At 42.2% G+C, this 16,665-nt stretch overlaps 1 protein-coding gene and 1 pseudogene across 14 annotated transcripts in view; one reads left to right on the top strand and one right to left on the bottom strand.

The window, feature by feature from the left end:
• The window catches only part of BPTF (bromodomain PHD finger transcription factor), a 133,372-nt gene that overhangs the window by 88,723 nt on the left and 27,984 nt on the right, over positions 1–16,665 (bottom strand). For all 14 annotated transcript variants that reach the window (XM_018065376.1, XM_018065372.1, XM_018065368.1 and 11 more), the window contains exon 2: positions 2,889–3,711. In XM_018065376.1, coding sequence (XP_017920865.1) covers positions 2,889–3,711 — 823 coding nt within the window. The remainder of the gene's footprint in view (positions 1–2,888; positions 3,712–16,665) is intronic.
• LOC102182628 lies at positions 8,203–9,057 on the top strand (annotated as a pseudogene).

The raw sequence follows: 16,665 nt of genomic DNA on the forward strand, positions 1-16,665 counted from the left end.
TGTTAATCAACTATACTCCAGTAAAAATCGAAAAAACAAAAGATCAGAGAAAATAAAAATAACAACAACAACAAAAACTGGAAGCAGGAAAGCAAATGGACAAGTGGTAACTGCCTTTAACAGAGCCAAGGAAGTGCAGCCTGAAATATAAAGGGCGCAGCTGAGAACCAGCAACCACAGTCCCCAGAAGACACTGAAATGCGGAGGAGTGTGGACAGCAGAGAAGGGCTTGACAGCGGCTTCAGAGCAGACCTAGAGACCACTTAGTACCCACTTTAAGCCACTAAAGGTTTAGTTACTACAGGAGGTAAAAGTGAGGTTCTCTGGACCAGGGGACACCGGGAACAGGGGTACTGTACAGAAAACCAAGGAACTGAGTGGCTATGCACACAGTCTGCAGAAGCCTCTTGACAGTCCCGTGGGCTGCAAGGAGACCCAAGAAGTCAATCCTAAAGGAACCTGAATATTCACTGGAAGGACTGATGCTAAAGCTCCAATATTTCGGCTACCTGATGCAAGGAGCCAACTCATTGGAAAAGACCCTGATGCTGGGAATGATTGAGGGCAGGAGGAAAAGGGGGCAACAGAGGATGATGGTTGGATGGCATCATCAACTTAATGGACATGAGTCTGAGCAAACTCCAGGAGATAATGAAGGACAGGGAAGCCTGCCATGCTGCAGTCCCTGGGGTCGCAAAGAATCAGACACGACTGGACAAAAAACAAAGCACATAGTTAAATGTGCTGTGTGTGGTAAATGCAGCCCACGCTCTCCACCCAGCCAGCCAGACCCTCATGCTCCACGCAGGACACGAGAAAAGGCCTCTCTGGACCACCTGACCAGCTCAAGAGGAAGAGCTAAAGATAGTGAGTGATGCTGGGGATCACCAAGAACAAAGATTAAGAAAAATCACCCAAAGGTTAAGCTCAAAATTGACATAGCCTACCCACTTGCTCAGAACTTCCAATCAGCTGTATAATCCCACAATGTTAATCAATCAAGAGCAGAAAACTAAAGATTAACAGATATCTAAGGATGGAAGAAACAAAACAAACAGCAGGGAGAAGCAGATTAGAAGAAACAGAGGGAAAAAATATATGAAGAATGATCAAAAATATCTTCAAAAGCAAGAGAAATTTTTATTTCCAGAAAATAAAAGACCAGGATTTTATGTTATTTTTAGAAAATGAGGATGATTTTAAGAACAAAAGAGCTCTTAAAAAATAAAAATATGATAGGAAAAGGAAAATAAATACTTGGGCTTGAAGATCAATCTTCAGAAAAATCTTCCATAAAAACTGAGGAACACATACGCGCACCGAGCAACACGCATGCGTGCACACACACCCACACACTGCAAAGAAGACAGAGAGGAAGACTGGAGAGAAAAGATAGAATCAGAAGACCAAAACAGGAAGTCCAACATTCAACAACATAACAGCTGAAGAAAAATGAAACAGGGAATAGGGGAGGAGGAAGTCCTCAAGGGAAGTTCTCAGAACTGACTCCACTGTCAGACTGAAAGTGCCCACCACACACACAATGGACAAAAACAGACCCACAGGAGGCCACATCTCTCCACAACTGCAGGAAACACCAAGGCAAAGAGAAGGCTCATGAAGCTTCCAGGTAAGTCCAAACTGGTTATATACAAAGAATCAATGAACGGACTCAGATTTCTCAACAGCAACACTGCAAGATGACAACTGTACAAAATTCTGAAATTCGCTGTGTATTCTGTACCATTTTTAAAAACTAAGGGTGGGCCTGGCTAAGCTCCTCCTCTCTAGCTGGCCTGGTCTGGCCATATGCTGATGAAGTTCCCTCTCTCCTCTCCTCTCTTTCATTTCATCCCACGATGATTTCTGCTTTGACCTAGCTCTGAGAGCTTGAAGAAGGCTCTGAAAACTTTAGAAGCTGAAACTACAAAGCAGCCGCTCTCTCTGACCATACTTCTACAGGCTGTCCAAATCCAAGTCCACACTGCAACCCTGTCTCTCACCCTCACTGAGGTCAACCCTCTGCTTCCCCAGACTTTCTCCCACTCTTCCCACTGCCCTGCCTGGAAGCAATCTCTTGAAAACCCTCGGGAAAGCACAAGCCAAGACTATGACCATGAGTTTGTCGGGTTCATCTTCTGGGAGACTGCAATCAATGTGACGGCACCGATCTTTCCTGAGACAGCTGGTTTGTTCTTGCTGCTCCATTTCATTACAGGCACAGCAAAACTAAAAAGAGAAGCAAGAAAATCCTAACACCAAAGTGAGGATGGAGACTATCCTGGGGGGTGGGAGCAGGAGTGGGGGGAGGCACAGGGATCTAATGGGGGAAGGGCCCACAGTGGCATGTGGCTTTCCACCTAGTAATTAATGTCTTTATGTAATTTTATGTAATTAATTTTTCCATCCTAGGTATTGAATACAATGGGGTATACTTTGCTTTTTCTCATATACCCTTCTGTCCTTAAAATTGTAAAAACTTGTTTTAATGCACATATTCCTTCAAGTTAGTAGCTATTAAACTATACAATTCATTGGGCTTCCCAGACGGTGCTAGTGGTAAAGAATCAGCCTGCCCATACAGGAGATGTAGGACACACAGGGTTGATCCCTGGGGGGAGAAGATCCCCTGGAGGAGGGCATGGCAACCCACTCCAGTATTCTTGCCTGGAGAATCCCATGGACAGAGGAGCCTGGCAGGCTACAGTCCACTGGGTTGCAAAAAGTCAGGCACTATGAAGCGACTTAGCACGCACGCATACAACTCATTATTAAATCACAAAACTCTGTATCACATCGGCAGCACAGCTCTGCTACATCAATCATGAAGGAGGCTGGCTTAATTTTAAATACACACACACAAAAAATCTAAGACCAGATTTACTCACATTATGAGTCTTCGGTTTAAGAACCAGTATTTCCTCCGACTTCTGTCATATCCGATAGGTTCGTGTCGAATATAGGGTTTGTTTTTTTGGATTTCAGCAACGCAGTCAGTCACACCAGGCACCTTGTGTGCTACACAGACTTCACACTGCCACTCATCCTCCGGGACCTCCTCGAGCGGCGGCTTCACGCATTCCAGGTGGTACACCGCCGAGCAGGTCTCGCAGCAAAGCAAGTCCCCGAGCTTGTGGCAGACCCGGCAGTGGTCGTCGTACTGGATCACCCCTTCAGACATCAGCTCCTCCCGCGCGATGTTCGTGGTGAGAAACTGGTCGACCAAGAACTGCAGAACTTTGATCTTGTTCTCTACCGGCCCGTAAGGATAGTCCTCCGCTTCTTGGTAAGGAAGAACGTGATGGTACTCCTTGTCACTCTCACAGTACACCCGCAGCACCTCTGGCCACGTCATGCCATCGATGAAATACAGCGTGGAATTCACGCTGTCTTTCAGATCGGCGGGTCCAAAGGTAGTATTGGAAGTGTCTTCTTCACGCAAGACTGCTTTCAAAAGCACGACGTGCATCTCTGCCATAAGTGTGCACTGCTCTTGACTCACCAGAGCCGCACAGAAGTCCTCGAAGCGAAAAGGAGATAACCTTAGAACCGTGCCAAAGTTCCGCAGTACCTCATAAATGGCAATAACATTCATTATATGCTCATTAGGCACCATTAAATCCTCAGAGGACTTGGGAAATTCAAGGGGCGGGATGTCTTTTTCTTCCAATATTGGAGAACGAGGCCGATGTACTCTTGGTTTTCGCCTACCTGTAAAGAAAGAAATGGTATAGTTACAAATCAATACCTCATTTCTACGAACTACGGGTTTTCCAGTTTTTCCTGTTTGGATGTATACCCCCGAAAAGAGATATGTCATACTTCTATTTTTCTAATAACTGCCAAGTTCAAAGAACACCAAGAAGCAATGATTTAGCTCTGACCTTGGTGTCTGTAGAAAATCTAAATGCAAGTTTTCCCATTATATCCCAAACTAGAAGTACCAAAAAAAAACTGCAATTATATTCAGTTCTCAATTACCTAGAGGGGTTAACTGGTTTACAGGTAACCACAATAAAAAAAGTTAACAGTGTATTTGTGAAAGACCTGATGAGAATATAAATAAAAAAAGACATCTCCAAGAGAACAGGCGCAACACGGTGCCCTGCTGCACTAAGAAACGGCTCTCAGCAACCAGACAGGAAGTCCACTGGTGCCGCAGCCCTGTCCTTGGCCAGAAGTTCTTCCTGAGTGCCACGGTGACGCTCAAGGTTAGGGCTGAGACAGAAAGGAAGAAGGAAGAGAGAAGACAAGCAAGATTCCAATACCGGGAGAAAATGGGATCGGGGGTTCACTTAAGAAACAGACAACTGACTGTAATTTTTCAGCATAAATTCATCAACAGCAGATGCCTGTTTGCCAACTGACGAGCTGCGATGTCCAGTCTAGGAATACCTATGTATGTAAATAAATATACCAAGATATATCATTTGAGAGCTTAGTTTATAACAAGCATGCAGATTTACTCAATCCTCTGAAAAAGTCTATGAAGTATTTTAATAAGAAAATCTGTGGGAAGAAACAAGTTTCTCTTAAAATGCTATGACTGCATTACTATTATTACACTTTCCAATGATGTTTACAGAACAAGAAATGTATTTTTAAATATAAGGATTAATTTTATCAAGATCAGTTAACACTGAATTCATTTTTCACAATTAAGCTTTATGGTAACCATGGCTTTGGGTTGCTGGTCACCTCCTGATTGCCTCTTCCATCCCCCATTCCTAAGCTCTCTTCAGGTCCAGCTAACTCACTGCTGCTGCTGCTGCTGCTGCTGCTGCTAAGTCACTTCAGTCGTGTCCGACTCTGTGCGACCCCATAGACAGTAGCCCACCAGGCTCCCCCATCCCTGGGATTCTCCAGGCAAGAACAGTGGAGTGGGTTGCCATTTCCTTCTCCAATGCATGAAAGTGAAAAGTGAAGGGGAAGTCGCTCAGTCATGTCCGACTCTTCGCGAACCCATAGACTGCAGCCCACCAGGCTCCTCCGTCCATGGGATTTTCCAGGCAAGAGTACTGGAGTGGGGTGCCATTGCCTTCTCGGAACTCTCATTAGGTACAAACTAAAAGGGTACAGGACACCCGGAGAAGAAAGTATAATAAAGGATATAAAAGGTCAAGATCTTTTATACAAAGCACTACTCCCCATATGTGTTCACTGGAAAGATTTTCCAAATAAGACTATATCCATTACTTTCTGTAGAAAAAGGTTCAAGGGATCACGCTAGGCCAGACTTCGCAGGTGAGCCTACATAGTAAGGGGTTTCCCTGGTGGCTCAGTGGTAAAGAATTCACCTGCCAAGTAGAAGATGCAGGTTCGATCCCTGGGTCGGGAAGATCCCCTGGAGGAGGAAATGGCAACCCACTCCAGTATTCATGCTTGGGAAATCCCATGGACAGAGGAGCCTGACAGGCTACAGTTATGGGGTCGCAAAGAGTCAGACACGACTTTTAGTGACTGAGCACCCCCCATTACGTAGTAAGTAGTAAGGAAAGAAACCTCCTTCATCTCAGCAAATCTTCATCTACTAAAAAGATGCAGTCTTCACAGATTCAGCTAAATCACGGAATCACCACATGACAAGCATCATGATGGTAATCCAGTCCATTTCACTGTCTTCTGGAAATTATTTGGGTCTCAGCTGCATAAGTATAAATAAGAGAAAGCTGAAAGGGATTCAAGGGAAGACTGAGCCTAGAGGAATCCCTCAAATCCAAGAGAAGAAACACAAGTCAAACCTGCTTATAGAGATAGCGCCTGTGTTCCTCTCAGCTGTTTACGCAAAATGCTGTCAAACAGAGTCCAAGCAAAGGATTGCAGAAGCAAAGGTTGGAAAAGCAGTTCGAGGACCAGAACACAGGGATCCTTAAATGTTAGGTGTAGGCGTTTGTACAGCACTTTATTCGGGCAGTAATGAAGGCTGTCACAGGCTTTCTGAGCAGGGCAGGGTCATGGGAAGAGTGCTCTAGGAAGCCTTCTCTGGCTTCAGTGTGTACAATGAAAAGGACAAGGGGAACAGGTCAGAGACAGGGCGGTTGCAACTACCGGGAAAATAAAGACCTGGATTCAGAGTCTGGCTGTGAAAACAAAGAAAAAGATGGATAAAAGCGACCTTATGAAGCAAGAAATCAAGTGGTGTGGAATATCACATGGCTACTGAAACATCTGACTCAGGTACCATTTCCTGCAAAAGACTGCTCTAACTCCCCCAAACTCTTCTGAATTCTTGTCGCCGTCTCTGAGCCATGTTACCTTGTAATTCACCTGTTCATGGTAGCTATTCCACCTCTGCAGCTGAATGCCTGCCTCTTAGACCTAAGAAAGATTTGGCATACTTCTTTTACTGGCAGAACTTGCCAGCATCACTCTCCTGAGAGAATTACCTTCCCCCACACCACCTGATTCGGATGGGGTCCCCATGCACAGTAGTCTATCTCCCTAGCGTGGGCACTGACGGCCAGCTAGGGTCCTGCCTGAGATTTTATATTCAGATGCTGGGTGAGAAGTGCTCTGAAGCTTGTTCTTTCCAAGATGGTGGCCAGAGGCGGTCTGGGGCCAACCCACCTTTACCTCCCTTGTGGAAGAAGGGAATCAAGACAAGAAAACAGAGGAAGCAGGAGTGAGAAAAGAGTACTCAGGAGTACTGGCAGAAGCTGTCATTCAAATTTCCCAGTCACACAAACCAAGTGTGACTTGAAGCAAGTCACTTGCTTAAAGTAAACATGTTGGTTTTTTGTCACTTGCAAAAAAAAGGGAGCTGATTAAAACAGTATTTAACACAGTATATAAATCTTTTATAATGAGAAACTCAGAAAATTGCTATTTAAAGACTATCAATGAGAGCAGTTAATGTGTTGTTTTTTGTTTTTTTTTTTTGCTAAAGAAAGACTGTTGATAGTACTCTTCCGTAGTAAATTGGACAGTAACAGAAACACTGTCCAACATCTAATTTCAAAGGATCAGCTTTCACAGATTCTACAAGATTTTGGATAATCATTGCATTCTGATATTTAACAGTTCGTTTAGCTTTATCTTAAGCTAAAGTATGTTTGCTTTCTATTTGGTTTAGAGGTAAGAGGAAGAAAGGCAAAAAAAGGCTCACAAATTCTACACTCCAGTATCTAGCTGGAAACCACAAAATAGGGTCTATTCAAACTATGACTATATACATACTGAACAATGTGAGCACTTTTCAAAGTTAACATTAAATACTGGTCAGTTCATTCTGAAGTATTATTGGCAGAGTTTAAATAAGTTCAATTGTTAAGAAGGCAATTTGGCAAAAATCTATCTGAAGGCATATCCCTTTGACCCAACAATTCTACCTCCTAGAAGTTATTCTACAGATAAACAGACACATGCACTTCAGTAATTACAAAATACTTAACACAACAGTTTCTTTGTGTGTATTTTGTGGGTTTTTTCGTTTAACCTAAATATATATCCATACTTAAACAAATCATAAATTACAATGCATATAGATAATAGCATCCAATACAGCAGTTGAAAAGAATATGGTAATATTCATATGGGTTGAAATAAAAAATCTTGAAGATATTAAGTAGAAGAAAAAGCCAGCTACAAAACAATGATGAGAATGTCATTTGAGAAAAGAAATTAGAAACAAACAAAAAAAAGGGGGGAAGAGCAATATAGTATATACATATAAGAGGTCATATAAGACTCTTTTTCGTAGTTGCTCCTGGGGAGAAGAAATGGAGGAAAGGAAGGAAGGCCAGTTTTTTTATCCTTTTATAGTCTTAAACATCACATGCATATATTTTTGCTATAATATTTTAGGAAAAATACTGCACAGTCTCTATGCAAATACATAAAAATATTAATATTCAAATCAATAAAAATGATGCTAATAATAATGGCTACTGATAGTCTTGTATGAATACAAATATAAGGTCATTATGCCAAATTCAAAGACTCAGGTAAAAGCATAGACTATAGTGCATAAAGAGAAACTCGTAAAATTAAACCACTTACGCCCCTCAACTGTCAATCACTAGTGTTAGCAAGTCAAGTCATTTCCAGTATTCAGGGAAATGTATTTATAATGTGCCACTGAAGAGTATCCCCATTACCACTGCAACACTGATACAACACCTAGCAGATAGCTCTAGCTGCCCTCTCGCGTCCCCGCGCGTGTGCGCCTAACCTCAGCTGGTCTGCCCGAGGCCACCTGAGCGCCAACCCTAGTCCCCTGCACGGCCCCATTTTCGCTCCAACAAGATGAAAGAAACTATCATGAACCAGGAGAAACTCGCCAAACTGCAGGCACAAGTGCACACTGGTGGGAAAGGAACTGCTCGCAGAAAGAAGGTGGTGGTTCGTAGAACAGCCACAGCAGATGACAAAAAACTTCAGTTCTCTTTAAAGAAGTTAGGGGTAAACAATATCTCTGGTATTGAAGAGGTGAATATGTTCACAAATCAAGGAACAGTGATCCACTTTAACAACCCTAAAGTTCAGGCATCTTTGGCAGCAAACACTTTCACCATCACCGGCCACGCTGAGACAAAGCAGCTTAAACCAGCTTGGTGCCAACAGTCTGACCAGTTTAAGGAGACTGGCTGAAGCTCTGCCCAAATAATCTGTGGATGGAAAAGCACCTCTTGCCACTGGAGAGGAGGAGGATGATAGAGTTCCAGATCTTGTGGAGAATTTTGATGAGGCTTCCAAGAATGAAGCAAACTGAACTGAGTTAACTTCTGAAGAAGATAAATCTTGAAGAAGTTACTGGCAGCTGCTATTTTATATTATGACTGCTTTTAAAGATTTTGTTTATGGATCTGATAAAATCTAGATCTCCAATATTTTTAAGCCTAAGCCCCTGGACACTGCAGCTCTTTTCAGTTTTTGCTTATATACAATTCATTCTTTGCAGCTAATGAAGCTGAAGAAGCCTAAGAATAAAGTTTGAGACAAAGATAAATAAAATTATTTGCCTAGTATATGGTTTTATTTTTTATTTCACTGATACCAATTTGTACACAGAAGGCAAAATTGTTTATAGAAAGCTAATCATGGCATGTAATATGACTGATAATCATGAACGGAGTCTGATTAAAGATTTAAAATGACAGTTTTAAAAAAATATCTAGCAGATAAATTATATTAATTTTCTTGTATGAAAGAAAAAAGTGATTAACATCAACCTCACTAGCTATCCGGAAAAGGCAGAGTAAAACCACAATGAGATAGTTTCATACTCATCACCAGACAAAAATTTTAAAGTCCATCCAAACAAACTTTTGAGAAGAAGAGACAACAACAGAAACGCTGGGATATCATCTTCGGGACCCTAAAGCGGCACCACCACTTTGGGGAGCAAGTCAGTTCGAGTTAGCTTAAGGCTATACACATAACTTTGAGAGGGCAGTCAGCAAACTTTTTGTCCATGACCCAAAGTAAGAATACATTTTATATCTCAATCTAGTATATAGCCCCCAAACTAAAGTCTTTTAAGCACTACTCTTAGCTTCCCTCATAGTTTGGATGGTACAGGATCCGTCTGCAATGCAGGAGACCCTGGTTTGATTCCTGGGTCAGGAAGATCCACTGGAGAAGGGATAGGCTACCCACTCCAGTATTCCTGGACTTCCCTTATGGCTCAACTGGTAAAGAATCCACTTGAAATGTGGGAGACCTGGGTTCGATCCCTGGGTTGGGAAGATCCCCTGGAGAAGGGGGAATGGCTACCCACTCCAATATTCTGGCCTGGAGAATTCCATGGACTGTAAAGTCCACGGGGTCACAAAGAGTCGGACACGACTGAGTGACTTTCCCTTTCTTTCACTTTCACTTAGACTAATGTCTTCTCCTCCATCCCATTTTAATACCTTCTATTCCATTCTTTTTCTGCTTTTAAAACATGCTGCATACAGCCCACAATCTGAAAAACACTTCTCAGGAACTTCCTGACATCCAGTGGTTAGGACTCTGCACTTCCACGGAGGGGGGCACTGGTTCCATCCCTGGTTGGATCCTGCCTGCCTCACAGGGGCCTCCCTGGTGACTCAGTGGTAAAGAATCCACCTGCCAAGACAGGAGACACAGGAGATGTGGGTTAGATCCCTAGGTCAGGAAGATCTCCTGGAGGAGGAAATGGCAACCAACTCCAGTATCCTTGCCTGGGAAATCCCATGGATAGAGGACCTGGCAGCCTACAGTCCACGGTCACAAAGACCTGGACACAACTGAGCACAGCATGGCATGCTGTCCAGAGTGGCCAAAATATGAAGTGTGAGATGCTGCCTTGAAACTATCCATCCTAAAACTAGAAGTGCAGCAAAATCACATGGGTCACTGTTAAAGAATGCACAGGAGAACTGTACAAAAAGATCTTAAAGGCCCAGCTAACCACCATGGTGTGATCACTCACCTAGAGCCAGACATCCTGGAGTGCAAAATCAAGTGGGCCTTAGGAAGCATGACTACGAATCAAACTAGCAGAGGTGATGGTATTCCAGTTGAGTTATTTTGAATCCTAAAAGATGATGCTGAGAAAGTGCTGCACTCAATATGCCAGCAAATTCGGAAAACTCAGCAGTGGCCACAGGCCTGGAAAAGGTCAGTTTTCATTCCAATTCCAAAGAAAGGCAATGCCAAAGAATATTCAAACAACTGCACAATTTCAATCATCTCACATGCTAGCAAAGTAATGCTCAAAATTCTCCAAGCTAGGTTTCAATAGTACGTGAACTGAGCGAGAACTTCCAGATATTCAAGCTGGATTTAGAAAAGGCAGACGAACCAGAGATCAAATCGCCAGCATCCACTGGATCATCGAAAAAGCAAGAGAATTTCAGAAAAAAATCTACTTCTGCTTTATTGACTATGCCAAAGCCTTTGACTGTGTGGACCACAACAAACTGTGGAAAATTCTTCTAGAGATGGGAATACCAGACCACGTTACCTGCCTCCTGAGAAATCTGTGCAGGTCAGGAAGCAACAGTTAGAACCAGACATGGAACAACGGACTGGTTCAAAACTGGGATAAGAGTACGTCAAGGCTGTATATTGTCACCCTGCTTATTTAACTTATATGCAGAGTATATCACGTGAAATGCTAGGCTGGATGAAGCACAAGCCAGAATCAAGATTGCTGGGAGAAATACCAATAACCTCAGATATGCAGATGACACTATCCTTGTGGCAGAAAGTGAAGAGGAACTAAAGAGCCTCTTGATGAAAGTGAAAGAGGAGAGTGAAAAAGCTGGCTTAAAACTAAGCATTGAAAAAACAAAGATCATGGCATCCAGTCCCATCACTTCATGGCAAATAGATGGGGAAACAATGGAAACAGTAACAGACTTTATTTTGGGGGGCTCCAAAATCACTGCAGAGGGTGACTGCAGCCATGAAATTTAAAGACACTTGCTCCTTGGAAGAAAAGTTATGACAAACCTAGACAGCATATTTAAAAGCAGAGATATTACTTTACCAACAAAGTCCTTATAGTCAAAGCTATGGTTTTTCCACTAGCCATGTACAGATGTGAGCGTTGGACCATATAGAAAGCTGAGTGCCAAAGAATTGATGCTTTTGAACTGCAGTGTTGGAGAAGACTCTTGAGAGTTCCTTGGACTGCAAGGAGATCAAACCAGTCAATCCTAAAGGCAATCAGTCCTGAATATTCATCGGAAGGACTGATGCTAAAGTTCCAATACTTTGGCCTCCTGATACGAAGAACTGACTCACTGGAAAAGACCCTGATGCTGGGCAAGACTGAAGGCAGGAGAAAGGAATGACAGAGGATGAGATGCTTGGATGACATCACCGACTTGATGGACAAGAGTTGGAGCAAGCTCCAAGAGTTGGTGACGGACAGGGAAGCCTGGTGTGCTGCCAGCCATGAGGTCACAAAGAATAGCACATGACTGAGTGAATGAACTGAACCGAAACTGTTAAAAGTAGAGTATCAAAATGCAACTCAAATTTACAGAACCCCAGGTGAAGCTCAGTAATCTGTATTTTTAATCTCTCTCCCCAGATAATTCCCATGTGCAGCAAAGTTTGAAAATTAAAGCTTTCCTGAAATTGGATATTCCCCCTGCCAAGCAAAAGTAGAGCTTTTGTGGAAATTCAAGGAAAGAAAGCTAAGAGGCCACCTCAAGGCATGATTAGAAGAGGGATGGCATGAAAGGAAACTGAAGCCTAATCAAAGACATTAATAAGACCACAAAGAAAAACTGCTAAGGATGGAGAGTGGTCTGCATGGCGGATGGGAGTGGGGTGGGGAGGGGAACCAAAGACCAAGAATTTGTCAGTGTTTCCAACACAGACTGGGTTAAGGGAGAGAGTTTCTTGTCTGAACAAGAAGGATTCTGGCCCATGTGACAGATTATTACCTTAACAGAAAAATTATGTTTTTATGTACACTATTTAAATAACCTGGCAGCTGCTGAGGCAATACTTTCCACTCCTTGAATTCCATAATAGAAGTTTACTTAATAGGGTCTATGGGGACACCCTCTGAGCTCTTTGGAAGAACTGGTCAATAACACTAAGTGTTAACTGTTGCTTGGGGTCCTTTTCTACACGCCTAGGTTTTTTTAATATACACTGTTGGCACAATCTGTATTTGTTAACTTCCCACTGTTTTCATTTAAAAACTTGTCTATACATTTTAAGTAGATATTGCTTTCATGTGCTGAAGCTGCAAGAAATCCTAGACCTTTTTCAAGGCCCTGATCAGATAGATGTCACCGTTCCGTCTTCTCCTGGGCCACCCGGCCCAGTGCTTCTCTGACACTTTGTACAACTCTCTGTTATAGTGTGAGCACGTTTATACTACAGGCAATTACTCATGGGTCCTCAGCTCATGTGTTAACTTCTCGAGAGCACAGACCACGTTTTATTGTAATAACTAAAATTTTAAAAGTGTTCAACAAATGATACCCAGAAGCAAAACCACCTACAAAGGGCAGAGATCCAGGGGTGCACTCAGGCCAAGATTAAAATCCAGATGCCACTGCAGATTTTCAGTTTGGCTTACACGTTTTTACTGTATTAATACTAACAAGGATATTTACAGTATTTTCAGACTGTTAGACCCCATAACTCTCTATATATGTGTTTCTATGGAAAAAAATGTTAATATTGTCCCCCTATTTCTAACTGCTATCTGAGGGAAGAAAGATGTACACTCAGTATTGCTACACAGGGTGAGTGAAGTTTGTTTCCAACATAAGCTCATATTCAGTATCTAATCAAGTCTCATTCTTTAATCTAATGTTACACATAAACCATGAATGACATAACAAAATAAATCACCTGTAGTATGTTCACTGGGCTTCCCAGGTGGCTCAGTGGTAAAGAAGTCACCTGCCAACACAGGAGACTGGGGTTCAGTCCCTGGGTTAGGAAAATTCCCTGGAGAAGGAAATTGCAACTCACTCCAGTATTCTTGCCTGGGAAATCCCATGGACAGAGGACCCTGGTGGGCTATGGTCCATGAAGTCGCAAAGAGTCAGACACGACTTAGCAACTGAACAACAATATATTTACTAGTCATCTTTTTAAAATTGGGCTCCCCTGGTAGCTCAGGCAGTAAAGAATCTTGGCTGCAATGCAGGAGACCCAGGTTCGATCTCTGGGTCGGTAAGATCCCCTGGAGAAGGTAATGGCTAATCACTCCAGTATTCTTGCCTGGAGAATTCCATCAACAGAGGAGCTTGGCAGGTCACTGTCCATGGGGTTGCAAAGAGTTAGACGCCACTGAGCAACTCACACGTTTTTTTAAATTAGGAAACTGATTTGTCCAAAGTAACAAGGATATCTCCCTTTGATCTGGAATAGTGTCCCAATCTAGCTTTAAGATTATTACTCACAAGTTTGAGCTCTTCCAGTGAATCTCCTTTGTCTCCATTCCCTATCCTCCCATTTCAGTAATAACAGGAAAAATAGCAGCTAGCTTTCACAAGGGCTTCCTATACGCCAGAGACAGGAACTGTGCTAATAAACACATTTAAATGCATTATCTCCACATCAACTCCATGAACTAGGTATTATTATTATCTCCTTTTAAAGATGCACGTAGAAAGGCTGAATGACTGGTCCAAGGTAATACAGTCAGTGCCACTAAGAGTTACAGTAAAGGAGGAGTCCACCTGTCTCTTAAGCTTATGCTCTTTACTGCATTAGACTTTCTCCCCTATTATTAAAAAACCACTGGAGTCAACCTCTCAGGTAAAAGGCATTTGAGAAATAACAAGACTCCTTTATTCAGGTGGCAGAAATAGCAGCTAAAGGAGATCAATGACAGAGTTAGGAAGTTTGGACATCTAAAGCAAAAATTTTAACAAGAGGCATCATTTCAAGTGCTTAATAGCCAGGTATGGTTAGTGGCTTACCAGACTGGACAGTACATATACAGAACATTTCCATCACCACAGAAAGTTCTTTGGAGAACCCTGTTCTAGAAATATATCTAGGGACTACTCCACAACCCTACCCCACTGGGTTAACAACACAAGGCTAAAATACGTCAGTAGTCTCTCCCTTTAAAACAACTGCAAAATACTAAAAGCATTCTCTGTGAAATTCCAGCAAAATAAGGAGTCTATCAAAACTGAGATAAAGATGTAAGCCTCAGATAAAGAAACCCATGTAAATATATACACCTAGAGATAGATTTAAGCATTGATAAGAGTACACGATATGCGCTCTAAAGAAGCACCCCCCAAATTGGAAATACCCTAAATGTTCATCAGGAGGAAAGGGATAAATATAATGGAATACTACATAGTATTTAAAAACAAATGAACTAGGTGTATCAACACAAATAATGAATACTTTTAAAAAAGTGAAACAAGCAAATTAATTAAACACCTGAAGACCACCTATGTAAAAATTTTAAACATCAAACAATAATGGCACATAAACATATGTAAGTGAAAGTGAAAGTTGCTCAGTTGTGTCCGACTGTTCACAGCCCCATGGACTGTAGACTGCCAGGCTCTCCTGTCCATGGAATTCTCCAGGCAAGAATACTGGAGTTCCTTCTCCAGGGGATCTTCCCAACCCAGGGATCAAACCCAGGTCTCCTGCACTGAAGGCAGACTCGTTACCGTCTGAGCCACCAGGGAAGTCCATAAACATATATAGGACAAGCATAAAAACATGGATGGGAATGATACACACCAACTTCAGGAGAATAAATACCTCTGGAGGGGCAGGGAGGGGAAAAGGAGAGAGAATGTTAGCTTAACCTCTAATATTCTCTTAAAATAGGTAGAACTGGAACAAATACGGAGAAAATGTCAGTATTTACTAAATCTGGCTAGGGTGTTAAAGAGTGTACATTGTCTTATTTTTCAAACTGTTTTGAATGCTTGAAATATTTTCTAATTATTTTAAGAGGAAAATTTCTTATCTTTGAAAAGTTTACTTCCATAGTATGCTTAGTTGTTCAGTCGTGTCCAGCTCTTTGCGACTCCATGGATAGTAGCCCGCCAGGCCCCTCTGTCCATGGGATTCTCCAGACAAGAATACTGGAGTGGGCAGCCATTCTCTTCTCCAGGGGATCTCAACCACCCAGGAATCTAACCCAGGTCTCTTGCATTGCAGGCGGATTCTTTTCCACCTGAGCCACCGAGGAAGCCCCTGAAAATTAGCACTACTATGCACTCAGTTGGGTCTGACTTTTTGCAACTCAGATTGTAGCCCACCAGGCTCCTCTGCCCATGGGTACTGGAGTGGGACCCACCACTGAACTCAATGGTTCTTCAACCATTTTTGAATATGCTACTTTCTGTATAGTCAAGAAATTTTTCACTATAGTAGAAAAGGTGAAATTCTGGCTTCAACAAAAGTTGAAGAATTCATTTACTAATTTCTTTTAGCCTTTGAAAAATAAAAATTTTTCATAGTATTATATCTCTTTAGTTTCTTCTCCAAATAAAACATTTCTAGAACAGGTCAGAAACATTTTAAGTAACATTACCAAAGAATCTTGCTTCTTAAATATCTGGCACAAAAACTATTATGACATAAAAATCTCTTAAGGCTTTACAATGAATTAAAAAAGAATCTATCAGTCCACAGTAACACTCAAAAGAAAGGGAGGGAGAGCTCTTCAAATGCTAATATATGAAAGAATGAAAAATCAGAAAAAAATCATTATGCAATCACGAGTGTAATAACCGACTCAGGCAAGGCCTGAATGAATGCTAAAACCACTGGGTGAAAGCCTGATGGGCAACGGGATATTCTCACCGTAATATCACCTCATAAATTACCTGTTCCTTTCAAAGGGAAAGCAACCTTTAAAAGTCAGACTCAACCTTTACAAAGTGATCAAACTTACTGTCAGTAATGGGACAAACTGATGACATGCCTTCTGCTGAGATGTGCAAAGGAAGACACAACATCACTTACACAGAATTCCCACCAAAAACATCTAAACTGAGTCTACAGGGAACAATCAGATAAACCCAAACAGTGAGACGCTCTGAAGACAACTGGCCTAGACAGTTAAGAAATGTCATTGTTGGGGATTTCCCGGTGACCCAGCGGTTAGGACTCCACGCTTTCACTGCTGAGGGGCTGGGTTTGATTCCTGGTCAGGGAACTAAGATCCTACAAGCCGCACGATGAGGCCAAAAAACCAAAAAGTCACTGTCACGAAAGAACCTTTCCCTCTCCAAA

Source organism: Capra hircus, chromosome 19 (assembly GCF_001704415.2).
Source record: "Capra hircus breed San Clemente chromosome 19, ASM170441v1, whole genome shotgun sequence".
Lineage (NCBI taxonomy): Eukaryota > Metazoa > Chordata > Mammalia > Artiodactyla > Bovidae > Capra > Capra hircus.